Source organism: Indicator indicator, chromosome 1, assembly GCF_027791375.1.
Source record: "Indicator indicator isolate 239-I01 chromosome 1, UM_Iind_1.1, whole genome shotgun sequence".
NCBI lineage: Eukaryota > Metazoa > Chordata > Aves > Piciformes > Indicatoridae > Indicator > Indicator indicator.
Window position 1 is genome coordinate 27,216,687 of NC_072010.1, and position 20,429 is coordinate 27,237,115.

Consider the following 20,429-nt stretch of genomic DNA (forward strand, 5'->3'; position numbering starts at 1 on the left):
CCCACTCTGCATAGAGCAGTTAAAGCACCACCAATAGACTACAACTCCTAGTGAGCACTGTGCTGGCAGTAAGTATCTGCAGCTTCACATATTTTTGTGGATTCACGGTTCAGTTTACATTATGTTATCAAAACAACGTCGCTTTGTAGTGTTCTCAATGTCTAGAAAAGTTTCTCTTCCTCTTGAAGACCATCCTGTTAATATGCGTTTCTGTGAGCTCTGTTTCAGAAAGCATTTAGGAATGAGCTAGTCTTGTCCTTCTTCTTGCTGTTCCTCCTGGGAAAAGATCCATAATTATTACCTATAATTATATATAATATAGTTACACTATATGCTGCATTTACTTGTGAAACAGACAATGAAGAGGAAAGATGAAACCTGATATTCATTTTTTCAGTCTTGTGATGGAAACCAGGGAATTACAATGATCTCTCAGCTTCTTAATCAATCAAAATAATGTAGAATTAGTGAGTTACAAATCCTAATGCGGGGAATGTTGAGATACTGGAATGTGTCCAGAGAAGGGCAGCGAGGCTGGTGAGAGGTCTCGAGCACAAACCCTACGAGGAGAGGCTGAAGGAGCTGGGGTTGTTTAGCTTGGAGAAGAGGAGGCTCAGGGGTGACCTCATTACTGTCTACAACTACCTGAAGGGAGGTTGTAGCCAGGTGGGGGTTGGTCTCTTCTCACAGGCAACCAGCACCAGGACAAGAGGACACAGTCTCAAGCTGCGCCAGGGGAGGTTTAGGCTGGAGGTGAGGAGAAAGTTCTTCATGGAGAGAGTTGTTAGCCATTGGAATGTGCTGCCCAGGGAGTGGTGGAGTCACCATCCCTGCAGGTGTTCAAGAGGGGATTGGATGTGGCACTTGGTGCCATGGTTTAGTAGTCGTGAGGTCTTGGGTGACAGGTTGGAATTTGATGATCCTTGAGGTCTTTTCCAACCTTATCGATTATGTGATTCTGTGAATCCCACAGTGTCATTTTCAGACTCAAGAGCCCTCAGTAAGCTTGCAGATTTGTAGAATAAGATTTGGTGCATGCTAAAATATTTAAGTATATGTTTTGCTTTTACCTTGTGTCTTCCTGGTTGCTTGTGCTTTCCGTGCAGGTGCTCCTAGAACACAGAAATGTTGTAGTCAGAAGTTATTTGTAAGAACCTTTGAATTAAAATTCATTAGAAATTTTGGAAACCCATTTCTGACTTGCAAGATTTGTTCTTTAAGGTTTTCAGTATATTAAAAATTTTGACCCATTAGCATGTTGACTTGATCACCTGAAACATGAATACTTATAATACAATTCATACATTTCTGTTTTCTTCAGTCATCCACCATACCAACATTTCAAAAGTGTTTTTAACAGTATGAATTCATCCATTATTTATACTGATCTCCTGCAGAAGGTTACATGATGTAGGCAGGTGTAAGGACATGCTCTTCTCTCAGCAAACACTATCTGACACTGTCAGCAATCTAAAAATCTCAGGTTAATGTACAGCCCAGAACTCAGTTTCTGCTTTTGGCAGAGGATGTCTGAATCTGCTGTATAGGTGATTTGCCTGAAACTCCACCATCACAAGACGTTATTTCCACCTGTGTTTGGGGCTTGATGTGTAACTGCATTGTGAGTCCACAGTATGAATCCACATTTAGAGTTCAGTTCGTTTTCTCAGAGACTTCTGTTTTAAAGAATAGAGTAGAGCAAGAGTTAAAGTACCACCTTCTTTAGCAGATACATCTATTTACCAAAATACTGACTCAATGAAACTATGGACACTTCACTCTCATCGAACCCTGAGGTATTTTTAAAATCAGATGTATCCTCATGGGGTGGAAAAACATTTCACAGTCATATGAGATAATTCTTCTGTTACTGTCACAGAAATGTAACTGTGGTATTTTTCCTTCTTTACAGACATGAAGTACTTGCATCTTTGCTTAACCATCTGCAGACAGTGTTCCTTCATACTGAGGTAGAGAGTATGTGAACGCATAGCCCTCTCATTAGAGCTGAGTTTAGACAGGTTATCTGCACCAACATGACAGAAAATTTCGAGCTCTTACACAGCCCTAACAAGGACACAACATAAACCATTCAAAGTAGGTTTCCCATACTTATATGCTGTCCGCAAAATTATTCTTTCAGGTAAATCTCGTGGTTGAAGATCATTTTCAGGCAATAATTGACTTCCCTGCATACTTTGTACTACTCAGCATTGAAGTTAGTTATACAAACACTGTGGTATGCCTTCAGTATTTAGCACAGAGTTAAAACTTTAGGAAGTGGAAGCATATATATTTAACTCCATATGTCACAAGCCATGTTTTTTCCCTATGAATTTAGTTCAAAGGCTGACAGAGTAAATTATTCTGCATTATTAGAATTGGAAAGGGCATACATACAAATAAAACCTAAACAAGCTACTTATTACCTTCAAATGAAGATCATTAAAAAAAAAAATAGTTAAACTCAAAGAACAAATTCCTGGTATAAAGTCAGGCTTTATTGCATTTGGCTACTTTAAATGATTCTTTTTGGACCTTGACACCATTCAGCTTTTTCAAACACGTTTTTTATCACATATAACAACAGGATAAGAGTATAGAAATTCCAAGACCCTGTGAGATATTTGCTCAAGCCCAGAGGTTACATTCCCTCCACCCCTGCCCTCCTTTCACCAAGCTGAGAATCCCTCATATCAACAGATCTCACTAACATCGACAAGAAATAACTCAAGTTAAAAACAACTCACGTGGTCTTCTTCTGGATGTGCTGCTTAGAGGAAAGACAACTCTTATGGTATGTGTTCCTTCAAATATTTTACCTAAGCTTTGCAGATAGACATTTCCTTTTGTCTACTATGCCTGCCAAATCTTTTAGCTAGTTCTAGCCACAAGATAAGCCTCAACATTTTTCTCTGCAACATCAGTGAAAGAATTTTTTCCAAAACAATTCATGCTAAAATATTGGCTTCAGACCTAAGTAATTTTTGTGAATAGATACTATAAAACCCTACCTGGAATAATCACTTCAGACAAAGCAGGTCTTAGTGATACTGGATTTTTAGACAAACTAACCTTCTAGATGGACTTTCTTGATTTCTCTCTCGATAATCTGTGGCTCTCCCTCAATTACTTTAGTAACCTTGGTGTACTCAGTTCCAGCTACGGTAAGCATCAAAAACAAATTAGTTAAATCTGGCATAATATTTTTTCCATATCAGGGAGCCTTCAGTAGAAATGGTCATTTTGGGGGTGTAAATGTATGCAGGCCACCAGGTTATTCATGTCATAAGGTTCTGCTGATTTCCTTGTCCTTACCACAAGTGATTCCCTCTCTAGGGCTAAGAGCTATTTATTGCAACCTTGGCTGAAGTTTTGTCTCATCAAAGACTGCCAATTGTAGTAAGTGGTGCTGGATACTGTATAAGTAGAATTCCAGCCCACATAAAATCATTCTTTTACTTTAGATTGTGCTAATACATTCAATTATGACTAGAATTGGATTTAAAAAGCTTTGAGAGTTTCCAGTAAAATAGAAGTAATTTGATGTAGATAAGAGGGCTGTAAAACTTTCTCACCATTATCATCAACAGCCATAAAGCAGAATGTGTATCAGCTTTTAATGGCTAAATATATGGTAAGGTATTATCATGGCAGCCAAGAGTAGCTGACTGGATAAACCATGGAAAAGGCAGAGAAAAATCAAATGAATATAAGACACAAATCTTCCTGTTTAATCCATTGTGTAGAGTAGGATGCTTATGCAAACTAACATATAATAGCAAAGAAAAACAGCGAGAATTCAAGAGACAGTATTGCAATTTTCAAATTTACTACAGAGAAACTATTTATCAATTGTAGTTGTTAGGTTCTGGCATCAAAACCAACACCAGAATTTTGAACAGTTCTACAGACAAAGTCTGATCCTGCTCTTTACTGCCTGGTTGACATCATTATCACACAGTCCAGTAAATGGAGAGATTTTCTTACTATAATTTCTTTCATTTTCAGATCTCCTTTTAAATATTCAAGGCTGAAATAGCCTCCAGAGACCAACCCTTTTCATGTAGTTACATAACTTATGGTAGATAAGATGAAAAACCTGCTACAAGTTACTATTCTGGAACTTTTTCTATAGGTAAATCCTGACTTATATCTGTAAAACTAAAATTTAGGTTTTTTAAAACAAAATAAATAAAGTCAACAGTATTCATAGCCATATCTTGGCTTTTCTCTAAAACTAGCTGTATTATCAACTAATATGGTTTTTTGGTGGGGTTTGTTTTGGTTTGGTATTTGGTTTTTTGGGGAAAGCTGGTCAGTCATTCAGCCACCACTAATTTTTTTTGCTTAGCTAAAGTTTAAGTTAAGTTAAAGTTTAGTTAAAGTTTAAGAATAGTTCTTTTGAATGACTACAATTTTTAGTTCATTAAATACACTGCTGTATGTAACCTGTTTCACTGATAGTCAAAAGTGAACATAAAATGAAGTGGATTCAGTTAATTGATGCCAAGAGAAGTACCCATATGTATTTCTGAGCTTCTGGCTCAAGTTTATACTAACATTTACTGAAAACAACACTTGAATTCTCTTTATTCCCCATTGCTACTATAGATAGCTTTTCTAATCTACATTAAGCAGAGAACATTCCATATTCATAGATAAAGATTAATTTCATAAGCACAAGATTTTTTACCAGTTTTCTACAGCTACTGGTTATATATTGCCAAAACTGTTAGAATTAAGAGAGCAAGAAGGAAAGAAAATCATTCCTTGGAGTGCTATATTTGAAGAGAATTAAAGTTAATGTCTTGCTATCCATCACCTGTAAGTATTGAAAAGAAGGATGCTAAACATGCCTTTAATTATTAACTTGAGGGCAATGAATATTCATTTCTGAAGAACTGTTAAGTGAGATGAATTTTCCTATTACAATTTTCTACTTTGTAAATATTTTTCACAGATTTAAATTTGCTGAAAGACACAGTTCACAGCAAGAATAAATCTTCATTGCTCCCCTGAGTTTTAATTAGATAACTTTTTAAAGACTGAAAAAACCTCCAATTTTTTATTTTTTAATTTGTTTTTCATTATCAGTATCATAAGATTGATTAAGGAAACTTTGACACTTTTTTTCCTTTTCACAGAAATCTGGCACTTCATATATTGAATTCTACTTTTTCTCCCATTAAAATTACACTTCTACTGTGTCAGTCTTTAAAATGTTGAGATCAACATATCTGAGAAGGATTTCAGTTATCATAACCTGTTGCAACAAGGTTAGTTATAATACACTGAATTACCTCCCTGAAGAAGTCTTTTGATTTCTTCATCTTCAAGTAAATGACCATCACCTTCAATAAATTTGGTCACCTTGGTAACCTCTGATAGGATACAGGTTATGGCAAAAAGTTGATTTACAGAAAACATTTGACAGTTTGATAACAGCACATTACTGAATTACAAAATCCATCTCTTATGACATCGAAGTCCAGTAAACAACCTCTTTATGACAAACATAGCCTAGCATACATGAGACCAAGGCAGCCTTAATTCTGGAGTTGACTGAAATGTGCAGATCAGAGACTCAAACCAGAATGTTAGATTTGTATAGTTCTCAAGTTCAGAGGTTTAATCTCTGTGTATATTTTTTCATTATGAGCATCTTTGCTGAAAACATAGAGTATTCACTCAGTGATACAATTTTTTTAAAATTATTGGGTTTTTTTAAAGGAAGGGAAAAAAAACCCACAAGATACTAACCTTCCTCAAGTAATTTCTTTAACTTCTCTTCATTGTCTGGACCACCTGCAGTAATTCTGGTATATTTTATTTCAGGACCTGGGGAAAAAATGTGTAAAACAGTGACTTTTACCAGATGTATCTGGGTAGTTATTTTATGGTTTTTTTTTTCCTATTTAACTTTTAGGATGGTTCAACAGTCAACCACCTTTAATCTGCTTAATCTCTTTAGTTTTCACTACGTCCCAAATTAAACTGAAAGAGGGATACAAATAATAATTAGAGCTATTCAAGAAAGTGCTTAGATAAATTCAACATTCTTAAAGTAAGATGCAGTTTTAAACACTTTGTTAGTATTAAGTCATAGATCAGATACTTCCTAAGTGCAAGACCTGCCTGAATGCATTGTTTTAAGTTGATATTTTTGCTTTTATCACTGTTGTGAATTAAGAACTTTGTATTTAGGATCCTTTATCAGTTTCTACTACAGAGAGGAGAGAGGGAAAGAACAGGTCAGAAACACTGACAATTCACATTATATTGACCACTTTACATGGGATACTAGAGAAACCTGAATTTGAGAAAGGAGAAAAAGGTATTTTATTTTCTCCTCCAGAAATTCTGTGTGGGAAAATAGTACTGAGTTTATTAAAAAAACACCAATGTTTTTCATTCATTTATTTTCATTGTGAAAATAACTTAAGTTTATAATTTTCTCTCTTGCTTGATTGGCTTCTTATACTGAAGTTTAAGATTTTTCCAAATAAACTGCATATATAAATTTTTTGCTAAATCAACTTACCAGGAGTTAACTGTCTTCAACTTACAACTGCATTGGCATTTTATTGGCAGAGTCAAACTGATATTTAACCAAGGGGATCAAAATGTGTTAGCAGAGAATTTGTGACTGTTTAAATATGCCTCACTCCACTTACAAATTTCTGTAAAGTTTCTAAGATTCTTAAAGAAATATCTCATTAGTAGGTCAAATATAAATGGAATTGGCCAAAGAATTTGAAAGTTGTTGTGGGAGAAGGTCAAGGGACACGGAAAAACATTGATTTTATCTTATATCAGCTCAATACAAATATCTAACTTGGATGTCAGTTCAATCAAGGCCACTCCTTACAGAGAAACAGAAGTTCTTTTTCTGCTATGGTTGTCAAGGAAGGCTGGAATGACATGCAAAAGTTGGTATCAACAAACTGAAAGCCTTTGAGCCTTTGGTCAAAGGAAATCTACTAGAGGATATACAACCCAAATGTCCATCAAAAAAAAATTAGTTTACTTTCCAAAGCAAAGATGCACTACTGTCATATGTAATGATGAACTTTACTAAGTACAAATAGCTCAGCATAATTTACCTTGAATAATTCTTTCTTCTGTTACCTTTTTCTCTGTCACTTCCACAGGTCGCCCATCAATGATTTTAGTGTATGTTTTAATAATCGGTTCTACAAGGATTTTTAAATTGAAGACATTAGTCAAGTAACAAACAGTGTTACAATGATGAATCTGAATGATGCTGAATCTTACTGAAGTACACAAGGAAATATCATAGATTATTTTATGAAACATAGAAACGTTCAGAGAAGACAAAGAACTAAGTTTCCTCCAAATTTAGAATGGCCACATTTTGGTTTTCCCTTAAAAGCACCCTAGGTGCAAACTTCTCAATGTCCCTAGCAAAACAGAAGGTGAAGTGTACCTTTACGTCTGAGAAAATTGCCTTTCTGTGTCAGAAACCTGTACTACATTTGACTGCAGGACAACAACCAATTCTTAACTGAGACAGATGTTACGACAGCATGCAGAATGTTTCTATCACTGTCTTGAATGTAGCTGTGGGATGCAACTAGGCAATTAGCCTAATATTTTTCAATGCATGAGAATGAAAAGATGTCATAAAATTACAACACTTTCAGAAGGTTGTGTTAAACCAGAACAGAATTGTTTCTAACATATCACATGTATCACCTACACAAAGTAAAAGCTGACTGGGAATGATGAATGTTTCCAGTTTTAACTAATAAAAATTGAGTTGCTGAAAGCATACCAACCTCCATGAATCACTTTAGTTATTGTCTCCCCTTCCCTGACTATTTTGAACTCAGGTTCCCCTTCAATTAATTTAGTAATCTGTGTGATAGATGGGTCTGTGACATAGGAAAAAAAAACAACACGTTACAAATAGTCATAAAAATATTTAGGGTATTCCATAGGGACGAAACAGAGCTACCATTGTTCCTGGTACTATAAATCAAACATTACTGGAACAGAGGAGTTTTTAAATCTGAGAAGCCATTTGCAGCAATGGTGTGCAACCTTGTGCTTCTTCCCATGCTACACTTTTACATCCTATTGTAAACTTACTATTTGCAATTTAATTTTTTATACTTTTGTGTATCTGGTATTTTTCAGATCTGTCAATTAGTCTTAAGCAAAAAACCAGATCCTCAGCAGCGAAAGAAACTCTTTATAAATATTGGCAAGAGCCCCTCTCTGCAGAATACTGGAACCTTATTAACTATTGCTCTGCTAGCTTAGAACTAGAGAGAAAAATCTGTCACCTTATTTGCTGTTAACTGCATATTTTCAAGCAGAAATCAGATCTTTTAATCAGAATTTACTTATGTTGTTTTGGGAGGTTTTATTTGTTTGGGTTTTTTGTTTGTTGTTTTGGGAGGTTTTATTTGTTTGGGGTTTTTTGTTTGTTGTTTTAGGGGTTTTGACTTGTTATTTTGGGAGTGTATTTGGCCAAAACTTGGCCAGTGGTCACCTAGCTGAAAAAACAAACAAACAAAACCCAACAACAACAAAAAAACTTCAGAGATCAGCTGGAATGGCTGTAAGGATATCTGTTATAACCTGTTAAGGGTTATAACTTTTTGAGTTACATGGGAGAGGTCATCCATTGCTTTTAAAAAAAAAAATTAGCAAGCCTAGCTGAAAAAATAGTAAATATTTTGAAGAAATGATCTTGCAAGATTCATTTGCATGCTTGTGGTTTAAATCCAGAGGCATTTTTTTGCATGTTGAGAATCCCTTAAATGAAGACTGGGCAACAAAAATCAACACATATGTGTCTAATCAGCACAGATAGTGTCTAATTCTAAATGGAATGAAGCACAGAGAAGTAGCTGAAAACAAGCTCATGTCAATTCTGCTGGGAAAAAAGCCCTCCGAGGAGTAATAATTAAACAGTCTGGATAAAGTTTTTGCAATAGTTTTTAACTGCCTTTCTCCTCAGTTGAGCTCAACCAGATTCTCTTTGAGCATTTTTATTTCAATGGAAAACTGGAGCTCATTAGCTCATCACCTGGGCTAGTTGGAAACTAATTATAGATTTATTTAAGTTATAAATAAATCACAAGTAATATTGGTAGTCCTAACCCAAATTTTGTTGTCTTTAGTCTCACCACTAATCTTTAAGTCATGTTTTTGCCTCAAGGAAATTTGGCTGATCATCCTTTCCAGGCATCTGACAGATATTGGTATTTAGAACTGATTGAAAACTAGAAAAAAACTTATTTGAAGTACAAGAGACAAATCCACTTAATCTTTAAAAAATAATTATTTTAATTAGAAAAAATGTTTTTCATTGAAAAAAATAGCAATATTTGGGGCATGTATTTTTTTTTTTTAAAGACTCTTAAAATGCTTATAGAAAATCTATCTGGGGAAAACAATTGTGGAAAGTATTTATATACAAAATATTTCAGCCAGTTCTAATTGCAATATTTGTATCTTTGCTTTTCCAGCAAAGTGCTGAATGTCCTGGAGTTATGAAAAAAAAATTAATCATCCTGTTAAAGAAACATATACAATATATATTTTGTATATGTGTATGAACATATACAGAAATATATATACTAAGGGTCTCATTTACCTTCTTTTCTGATGATGGGCTGGACATTGCTTTCAATTATGTTAATTTCTGAAAGTATAGAAAATGGAATATAAACCATCCCATTCTCACAGTTTCTTTATAGCAATGATCAGTTTGATTTGGTATGCTCATAAAGCTGAGGATAAAATCATAGATACTTAATGGATGGAAAAATAACTCAAAGGAGCTGGAATATGGATTTTGGTTCTATTTACTAAATGGCGGATACATATTCTGTTGGTATGCCTTTGTGCCTTATGAAACCCATTGGTCATGAAACCCATGATAATGTAAGGTACATAATAACAGCTCACACAATTTCATGTCTAAAGATTTGCATAATTCCCTGATATATTTTAAATTCAAATCTTACTCTTTTCTTTCCATGAGGGAGCTGACCTTGTAAACAGAGAAAACTGACATTCAAAATTTTTCACATACTTGATAGATCATCAGAAAGCATGACTGTGGTTAGCTTGGGAGATGGAGTTGTCCCTCTGCATGCAAGACAAACCCAACTATTCATTGAATATCTCTGAAAAATCATTATTAGGCTCATATCCCTTCACTGGTAGAGAAGCTTTCAGTGGTAGAGGTCCCAGCCTTCCATTCCTGCATTCAACTAAACATTTTTCTCAATATCTGATATTGACCTCCCTACACTGAGTTTACAGGCATTGCTACTTGTGATACTCACTGGTTGTGGAATTTAGAATCATAAAATATCTTGAGTTAGAAGGGACTCAAAAGTAGCACTGAGTTCAACTCACTGCTCCTCCAAGGCTATCTAAAAATAGGCCATGTGACTAAGAGCATTGCCCAGAAGCAACTTGAACTCTTGACAGGCTTAGTGCTGTGACCACTTCCCTGGGAATCCCCTTCCAGTGACCAAACACACTCTCAGTGAAGACCCTTTTCCTAATGTCCAATCTGAACTTTCCCTAACGCAGCTTCATTTCATCTTTAGTCAAGTCTTTTACACTGTTTCCCACAGCATCCTCCTGGGGAAACTGTCTGCTTACGGCTTGGATGGGTGGACAGTTTGCTGGGTTAAGAACTGGCTGGATAGTAGTGAATGAAATTAAATCCAATTGGCAGCCAGTTACTTATGGTGTTCCCCAGAGCTCAAGATTTGGGCCAGTTCCCTTTAATATCTTTATCAACGATCTGGATGAGGGAATTGAGTGCACCCTCAGTAAGTTTGCAGATGACACTAAAATGGGTGGGAGTGTTGATCTGCTGGAGGATAAGAAGGCTCTGCAAAGAGATCTGGACAGGGTGAATGAATGGGCCAAGGTCAGTTATATGAGATTTAACAAAACCAAGAACTAGGTCCTGCACTTGAGTCACAGCAACCCCAGGTGATGTAACAGGATTGGGAGAGAGTAGCTGAAAAGTTGCCTGTCAGAAAAGCACCTGGGGGTGCCAGCTGACCTACATCTGGACAAGAGCCAGCAATGTGCTCAGGTGACCAAGGCGGCCAACAGCATTCTGGCATGTATCAGGAATAATGTGGCCAGCAGGAGTGGGAAAGTGATTGTGCTCCTGTACTCAGCCCTGGTGAAGCCACACCTTAAATACTGTGTTCAGTTTTGGGCCCCTCACTACAAGAAGGACACTGAGTTTCTGGTGTGTGTCCAGAGAAGGGCAAAGCTGGTGAAGGGTCTGGAGAAGGAATCTTACAAGGAGTGGCTGAGGGAACTGGGATTGTTTAGTCTGGAGAAGAGGAACCTGGGGGGAGACCTCATTGCTCTCTATCTGAATGGATGTTGTAGTGAGGTGGGGGTCAGTCGCTTCTCTCTAGTATCAGGTGATAGCATAAGAGGAAATGGGCTGAAATTGTGCCAGGGGAGTTTTAGGCTGGATATTAGGAAACATTTCTTTATGGAAAGAGTGATCAGACATTGGAATTGGTTACCCAAGGAGGTGGTGGAATCACCATCTCTGGAAGTTGTACTGTGTTTTAAAGAAAGGTGTGGACATGGCACTTTGAGGGGTAGTTTAATGGCCATGACGGTGTTAGATTGGTGGTTGGACTCAATGATCTTACAGGTATCTTCCACCAAAACAATCCTACGATTTCCTTGTGTCCTAACTGGTCATGAGAGAGGAGATCAGCACACCCTCCCTTTACTGTACTCCTTCAAGAAGTCGTAGACTGCAATGTGGCCACCCCTCAGCAATCTCTTCTTCAAGTAAAACAAATCAAGCAACTTCAGCTACACCTAATAAGTCTTGCCCTTGAGATCTTTCCCAATCTTGGTTGCCCTCCTTTGGGCACACTCTAACTGTCTGATGTATTGAGGTGACTAAAACTGCACAGAGCACTCCAGGTGGGTTGCACCAGTGCAGTGCAGAGTGCAACAATCACCTCCCTCAACCAGCTGGCATGCACCCCAGTACATTTCTGTCCCTTGTGGCTGACAGGTTGAATCATATGTATATTGATGGGATGTTGGATAATTCCATTGTGACTTCAATGTGTCCACTCTCAGTTTTCAGCAGTCTGATGTAATGGTCTTAATTTCTACTGAGAAACATAAGTAGAATCCTATACAAATTTAATCATCTGCTTAAATTCATATTCCTTCACCATCCAAAGCTTCATCAGGATCTTTGTCTTTTAACACTTTGCTTCAACAGGTTCCACTCTATATGCAGAAACTAAATGCAGACCCTGAGAAAGGCTCTGAGAGACAAAAAATTAAAAAGGTTCTTTTTTTCACATTAACTTCCTAAACAGAAAATGGTCAGGACAGCTCCCTCCTGTACAAGCCTGGAATTTGCACGTATAAGGAACAGGTGGAACAGGAAGTATTTATGAAAAAGCAAGCATCTCAGTGCAGAGTTTGGTCAATGCTACTTTGTGGAGAGTCAGTGCAGTACAATGCTACATGTTAGAGGGAGGCAGTACAACTCTGCTATATACCGAGCACTGAACTTTGGCTAAAAAACTGAAAACCAATCTTTTCCATATGTATTTTGCCTACTCCAAAGAGTCTGAATAGCTTACTTCAGGGTTACTTTCCTGTTACATGTCTGGAAAGGGGAAAAACACATACAGTAGCACAACAGCCAGAAACATTCTACTTTGAGTCTTCCTGTGTTTCTCTGGCACATCTTACTTTCCCAGAAATTGCTTTCTTCTTGATTGGAAAAAATTTCACAGTTCAGGTCTGGAACTGGCAATCTTTAAAAAAAAACAATCTCAAATCCATCTGGAAGTATTTTAAATTAACTTACTGTAAAATGTCAGTGGAATCTCTTTGAAGGTACTGTCGCGAACAAACTATAAATACAGGAAAAGTAATGTTAAAATTCAGAAGGAAGAGCATTTGCCTCCTAGTTTCCTAATGAGTGTGGGTAGGATTCACTACCTCACTGATCTAAAAGTTAGTCTGTGCAATTTGCCTAGGTCCTCTTATTAACTGTTAGAGGAGAATGTAATCTCAAGAGGATAGCTGAGATAGATAAGGATGATTATTTTTTTCCTACTCAGGCTATTGAGGCCAGTGGGTTTAATGTAGCAGTTTAGCCACTTGGTATTTCTTTCAAAGAAGGATTGTCTCAAGGACTCAGAAGCAATTAATTTTGCTGGAGGGATAAAGAATAAATGAAAGAGCAAATTTTGACCAGTTCACACAGGAGTTATCCAAATGTAAATATTCTACAATTATTTGGTGTTGAAAAGCAAATTCTGTTGAGTGCAATGTGTCATTCATGATTATATTTGGATAGCTGGGAGCTTTCAATGTGTTGTTTTCTGAAGAAACAGACAGGCCAGAAAATTACTTATGAATTATAATGTACATGGTTCCACATATGCTGCCAAAATGATGAAGGGATCATTATTTTTAAGCATACCTTAATTTGAATGTATTTAATCAACTTCTTCAGAATTGTGAGTAACTGATCATTTCCCACAGGCAGATCTGACAAAAGAAAGAGTCATGTCAAAGGGAGCATACATCTGTGTATATTTTTCATTTACAGTCATCAGGAGGTGCAATCACTCTTAAACGTTCACAGAAGCGTGCACCTGTACATATACATTCTTCCATATTAGTGGGAAAGTCTACAGCATCTTGTCCTCCATGTATTTGGCTTTCACAGAATTTCAAAGAGTTGCCATTGTTTCAAGTATATGGTTCTCCCATAAAATGAATAGTGAGGTAAATTTTCTGTTTCTTATTCAACATAGGAACTGTCTCTTTAAAAAGTTCTTGGACCCATATAATCGATTCAGAATGGTGTGTATAAATTCCATGAACTAACTCACCTGCTGGGTATAGGAGTTTATCAACAACATGAATGACACCATTGGTTGCCATGAGATCAGATTCTCTTGACTTCAGTTCATTAACCAGAATAGTATCATTCACCTGGTAAAAGATGAAAATAGAACACAAGTTTTCAGGGTCATTAAAAAGCAACCATAAACCCTAATAAAACATTCAGAGAAATACATTCCGTACTGTAATGTCAAATCCTTGTTAGAAGGCTGCATTAGGGAAACTTCTTTTAAACACTTAACTGTTTTCAAATAGAGTTTCCCTCCTTGAATGGTTTTAAGAATGTTTGTCACACCAGGCTCAAAACCACTTCCAATGAAAACTCCTTGTATCAGGTGGTAAAGAAGAATATTCCTGAGGGCATTTTTGTCTCCTATTTAAAAAAAAAAATAGAAGTAAAAATTAAATGGTAATGGATAATTCTTTCTGGCAATTTTAAGTATTGACACAAGCTTGAGGCAGAATTAAACATAGTACAAGTGAAACTACCATGAACACGTATAATGTGAATCTGTTAAAATGATGTTAAAATGAAAAAAACAATCCTGACCAAAAGGCACTCAGAACATAATCCCAGAGATTATATGAGAACTCCTATACAAAAGAATAGAAAAGTAGGCTGCATTTTCTATTTTTCTATAGTATCTTATTTGCTTGTACCTCTACTATGATTTTCCCCCCTTTCCTTAAAAATGTTCCACAAATTATTTGCAAACAATTGCATGATCACTAAGTATTCTGCAGTATCAAATTTCGTCAAACTACTAGATAAACTTCAGCCTTAACATTGTTGGAATTAAAGGGAACAATAGCTGACAATTAGTACAATTAATTATTCTCTTGTGAGTCATCTTGAGATCACTGAGAATAAGTCACAACTCTATATACATCCTCTCTCTGGGGCCGGAGAAAGTTGCTATTTACTTAAGGCAGAAAAGGAATTATACTGAGTGTGGGTTTTGCCACTTCTTACAGAAAACAGAGGCAGCTTGGAAAAGTTGGGAAAGAGGTAAACCCCTCCATATTTCAAAGTTTGGCATTCCTATTTGGGAGGACAAGGAAAAAAGGCAGTATTTTCAAGATTGTCTTAAAAACTAAATGGATTCCCTGAGGAGATGAGTCCCTGAGGAGAGGGACTTGGGGGTACTGATGGACGAGAAGCTCAATATGATCCGTCAGTGTGCACTTGCAGCCCAGAAAGCCTGGGCTTCATCAAGAGAAGTGTGGCCAGCAGGTCAAGGGAGGTGATTCTCCCACTCTACTCCACTCTGGTGAGACCCCACCTGGAGTATTGCATCCAGTTCTGGAGCCCCTATTACAAGAGGGATATGGACATGCTGGAATGTATCCAGAGAAGGGCCACCAGGACGATCAGAGGGCTGGAGCACCTCTCCTATGAGGACAGACTGAAAGAGTTGGGGCTGTTCAGTCTGGAGAAGAGAAGGCTCTGAGGTGACCTTCTTGTGACCTTCCAGTATCTGAAGGGGGCCTACAAGAAAGCTGGGGAGGGACTTTTTAGGATATCAGGGAGTGACAGGACTAGGGGGAATGGAATAAAGCTGGAAGTAGGGAGATTCAGACTGGAAGTGAGGAAGAAGTTCTTCCCCATGAGAGTGGGGAGAGCCTGGAATGGGTTGTCCAGGGAGGTGGTTGAGGCCCCATCCCTGGAGGTGTTTAAGGCCAAGCTGGATGAGGCTCTGGCCAGCCTGATGTAGTGTGAGGTGTCCCTGCCTATGGCAGAGGGGTTGGAACTAGCTGATCCTTGTGGTCCCTTCCAACCCTGACTGATTCTATGAATCTGGAGCCCAAATTAATGTCCTAACATCCCATTACATGGAATATCAGCCATTCTATTACAAGTTGTACACACTGCTAGTTCCAATTACACACTGATATTGCTTCTTATTAAGAGTTTCCGTCTTGATGAAACTGCAATGGAAATACTGTCTGGTTCTAATTTTCCTGATGCCTCTTTCAGTGAACATTCTCCTTTTTCCATTTTATGCTTTGATACTACTGCAACTCACTTTACTACTGAAATGTATTAAATACTCTTTCACTTCCTACTAAAACTAACACTGATATTTTTTGGTGTTATCTATGAATGGTCCAGTCATGTTACATACAAAACCTAAATATTTTTAGTCAAAAGCTATTTTCAAATTTAGATTAGCTTTATTCTATGTCACAATAGTCACTGGTTAAAACAACTGTTGGTTTGTGTTTTTCTCAGAGGAAAAATTTCTTCATATACCTTAAAAAAAACCTAGATATTTTAAGGCTTAATTTTTATAGGGAAAGCAATAGGAGGAGACTTTAAAGAAAGCCTTGATGGAATTTCAGAAAGTAATCTGACACACAATCTGCTGAAAATCAATAAATAAGCATGTGGTTTTAAATCTCATCTGCCAAGGAAAGCAAGTGAAAACTGACTCACAATGATAGGAAATGCAGTACATAAAGGGCCTCGAAAAGCAGAATGGAAAATACAAATGTATTCTTAAAAGCAGAAATAATCCAAAATTACGTGGCCTTGGGTACAATGTCACGTTGTAAATTGAAGACAAAAATGGAACTGATGAAATAATTATGCAGTCCAGTAAAAACAGAACAATGGCACTTATCCAGTTATATCAGCTCATAGCCTTAAGGCAAGCTTCATTTGATTTTATAGCCATCTAATGTTAGTCATTTAGGCTATTGGTTAATTTACTGTTAGTCCTCAGAGACAAGCCACACTAGAAGGTAATTTAGACCACAATCATAACTTTAAATGACTGAAGAGATAATTAAAATTCATTGTGTCTGAATGAACTAAAGGCTGTATAGAGCTGGGGTTGCTTCTTATCAATGCTCTGAGCTGGACTCTTTGAAGTCATTAAGAATTCATGGGATTTGGCTTCATGTCTTCAGACTTTGATCCTAAAAGTGCAAGAATGGAAACTATGGCTGACCTTTTGGATGTGGGACTCAAGGCAACTACTCCTCCTGCACTTGTGTGCAGGCCAGATTCACATTACTCTGAAACTAGAAATATTCATAGTGCTGTGGCCACAGCCTCCTGCCTGAGTGGGAAATTTGAAGTATTTACTGTGCATTTATTTTCTTTTGGAAATAAAGCGTGGCATTAAAGAAAGTATTTTTAATTCTTGGTAAAAACCTACTTAAACTTCCAGAATTTTGGAACAATATGCAGAGAATTTAAATTTAAAATTACACTGGATGCTTTTTGCCAAAAACTTATTTTCTCTGTCTCCCAGAAGGAGTTAACTTCGGCTAGTTCTGTGACCTGCTACATGCAAAAGTTAAACTCTTTTATCAGTGTTTTGCATAAGAAACACAGTAATCATCTTTCCCATTGATTTTACATTTTCTTGTATGTCTAGTTTTCTTATGTTACTTACTTATTAATACATCCTTATCGTCATCAGTCAGACCTTTAAAGGCGTCATTAGTTGGAACAAACAAAGTCCACTCTCCAGGCCGGGACAGAACATCATCTAAATCTGCAGCTTTCACCAAACTGAGGAAAATGCTGTTGACAACAAACAGACAAAGCATTGATACACTCTGTTGAAGTTCAGCAGCTATATTGGGGTCTAGGTACTTATACCCCTCATTTCTGATAATGCATCAATCTTTAAACACTCTCACTAATTCCTACAAATAAACACAGTGGAAAAGGAAAAAGAGTGAGGGGGAGAGGAAAAAAAAAAAAAAAGACAGTCTTAAGAGTAACAGACTGAAGAAAATAAAAATGAAAGACTGGTTTAGAGCAGAACATATCAGATAAAACCTGCACAGATCAAATAAATGAAGGATGCCAAGAATTGTTGCTCTCTCTAGGAGCATTAAAATGCTTGCAGAAAGAGGACAGAAATATGTGCTGGAAGCTTATGCAATCATGCTGCACACATATAGAATCGTGCTACTCATTATTAAAACTGCAGACTTTGCTGCATTCATAGCTCTGAATGTATCATCCAATCCTTTTTATCCTTTTACTCCTCTCATTCTGAGGTCTTACTTACTCCTCACCTGAAACGCTTATCATTTCTCAGCATTTCATGCAAAGTCTTCTCGGCTGGATTGATGATCTGTCTAAAGACATGAATAAAACCATTCCTTCCTTCTTTGCTTCCTCTGACCATGCATGAATTTTCAATACACACAGCCTGAATAAGAGAAACAAGTGTAGCTATTTACACACTTAAACACGTTTGATAAAATGTCAGCCTGACTTCAGTACCAGGGAAGGTCATGGAGCAGGTCATCTCAAGCACCATGCAGAGAACAACCAGGGGACCAGGCCCAGTCAGCATGGATTTATGAAGGGCAGGTCCTGTCTGATGAACCTGATCTCTTTCTGTGACAGATGACCTGACTATTGGATGAGGGAAAGGCTGTGGCTATTGTCTACCTAGACTTTTGAAAAGCACTTGACACTATTCCCCACAGAATTCTCATGGACAAACTGGCTGCTTGTGTCTTGGATGAGCACATGCTCTGCTGGATAAAGCACTGGCTGGATGAACAGTCCCAAAGACTGGTGGTCAGTGAAGTTAAATCCAGCTAGCAGCCAATCACAAGTGATGTTCCTCAGAGCTCAGTGTTGGGACCACTTCTATTTACCATCTTCATTGATGATCTTCATGAAGAGAGTCTGTCATCAGTAACATTGCAGATGACACACACTTAGGTGGGAGTGTTGATCTTCATGAGGGTAGGGAGGCTGTAAAGAGGGACTTGGGTAAATTGGATCAATGGGTCAACATTAACAGGATGAGCTTCGGCAAGGCCAAATGCCAGGTCCTGCACTTGGGTCACAACTACCCCAAGCAACACTACAGGCCTAGGGAAGTGTGGCTGGAAAGCTGTCCAGCAGAAAGGGACCTGGGGGTTTTAACTGACAAGCAACTGCATATGAACAAGCAGTGTGCCCAGGTGGCCAAGAAAGCCAATGGCATCCTGGCTTGTATTAGAAACACTATGTCCAGCAGAAGCAGGGAGGTGATTGTCTCCTTGTTCTCAGCTCTAGTGAGGCCACACCTCAAGTATTGTGTTCAGTTTGGGGCACCTCAAAAGAGGGGAGATATGGAGGTGCTGGAGTGAGTTCAGAGCAGGGCAATGAAGCTGGTAAATGGCCTGGAGAATAAATCTTATGAAGAGCGACTGAGGGAGCTGGGGCTGTTTAGTTTGAAAAAGAAGAGGCTGAGGGGAGACCTCATTGCTCTCTACAACTACCTGAAAGGATGTTGTGGAGAGGCTGGTGCTGGTCTTTTCTCCCAAGTAATTAGTGATAGAACAAGAGCGAACAGCCTCAAGCTGCAGCAGGAGTAGGTTTAGACTGGATATTAGGAAAAATTTTTTTCACTGCAAGAGTGGTCAGGCATTGGAATGTGCTGCCCAGAGAGGTGGTTGAGTCACCAACTCAAGATGTGTTTAAAGGCTGTTTGCATGTGGTGCTTGGCGATATGGTTTAGGGGTGAACCTTGCAGAGTAGGGTTATTGGTTGGACTTGGTGATCCCAAGCGTCTTTTCCAACCCAAACATTTCTGTAATTATGTGATTTCCAGACTCCTAAATTCAGAAATAATGTTCATATATATTTCCTAAAGTCAGATTGTAAATTCTTGCCAGGAAATCTAGTATTACTTGGTAAAGTAAAAGTTGCAAAGTCTGGAGTAAGTCAATATGGTGAAAATATTTCCAAACTGGATTATTTTGTTTCCCTTGAGAATATTCATAATTAGTTCTACAAGTTTGCAGTAAAAATTTGGAATTAATGGAGTGCCAAATCTGGAATTCTGTTTCATTTTTCCAAAATGCCTTCCATGCAAACAAAATTCCAATTGATAATGATCAAATTTTCATTTTTTTTCCTAGCTTAAAACCTTAAAGATATTTTTCTAGATACTCATACTGGTAGAAGTTTCAGGTTTCATTCAGCTTTTATTCTTTCATGACTCTTCCTTTAGACAGTTGGGATACACAGAGTGGGAAAGATCTATTCACTTACTGTGCGATACACAAAGACTCTAAGCGTTTTTCCTCCAATTGTCTCCAGCTCTTGTCCATTGTAGAGTTCATTGAGCCCAACTTTCACTTTTATAATATGATTCTGAAGGATTGTTCTAAGAATACGTTGGTCCATCCTTAAGGTGTCATCTACAAAGCCATTTAGATATTTTTATATAGTGATATATATATATATAATGATTTTACATTCAAATAAATTTAACTGAGTGCATATTGAAAAAAAAAAACAACCAAAAACTCCATGAAAATATGGAATCTTTGAGTTAAAGTTTGGACAGATCTGTGTATAGAGAAAATGAAGGATTTTCTGAAAATTGCAATTCCTTAAATGCAGGCATGAAATTTTGACACAGACCTGATTCATTACTATGACATGGTTTATATATGGGTCTGTTCCATCTTCTGAATGACTAATCAAGTTCTGATTAAGACTTTTGCTTTCTCGACATGGAGTTTAAAACCTTTCA

At 37.4% G+C, this 20,429-nt stretch overlaps 1 protein-coding gene across 2 annotated transcripts in view; it reads right to left on the reverse strand.

The window, feature by feature from the left end:
• Nucleotides 1-235: 235 nt before the first annotated feature.
• Nucleotides 236-20,429, reverse strand: part of POSTN (periostin) — a 36,578-nt gene continuing 16,384 nt past the window's right edge. Inside the window, exons 10-24 of one of the 2 annotated variants that reach the window (XM_054381422.1) lie at nt 19,943-20,091; nt 17,962-18,098; nt 17,328-17,458; nt 14,166-14,296; nt 13,911-14,013; nt 13,496-13,563; nt 12,875-12,920; nt 9,632-9,679; nt 7,803-7,898; nt 7,107-7,196; nt 5,764-5,841; nt 5,304-5,384; nt 3,076-3,162; nt 1,071-1,112; nt 236-276 (exon numbers count right to left, since the gene is read on the reverse strand). In XM_054381422.1, the coding sequence (XP_054237397.1) occupies nt 236-276; nt 1,071-1,112; nt 3,076-3,162; nt 5,304-5,384; nt 5,764-5,841; nt 7,107-7,196; nt 7,803-7,898; nt 9,632-9,679; nt 12,875-12,920; nt 13,496-13,563; nt 13,911-14,013; nt 14,166-14,296; nt 17,328-17,458; nt 17,962-18,098; nt 19,943-20,091 (1,328 nt within the window). The remainder of the gene's footprint in view (nt 277-1,070; nt 1,113-3,075; nt 3,163-5,303; nt 5,385-5,763; nt 5,842-7,106; nt 7,197-7,802; nt 7,899-9,631; nt 9,680-12,874; nt 12,921-13,495; nt 13,564-13,910; nt 14,014-14,165; nt 14,297-17,327; nt 17,459-17,961; nt 18,099-19,942; nt 20,092-20,429) is intronic. The other variant, XM_054381432.1, reaches the window with a different exon arrangement.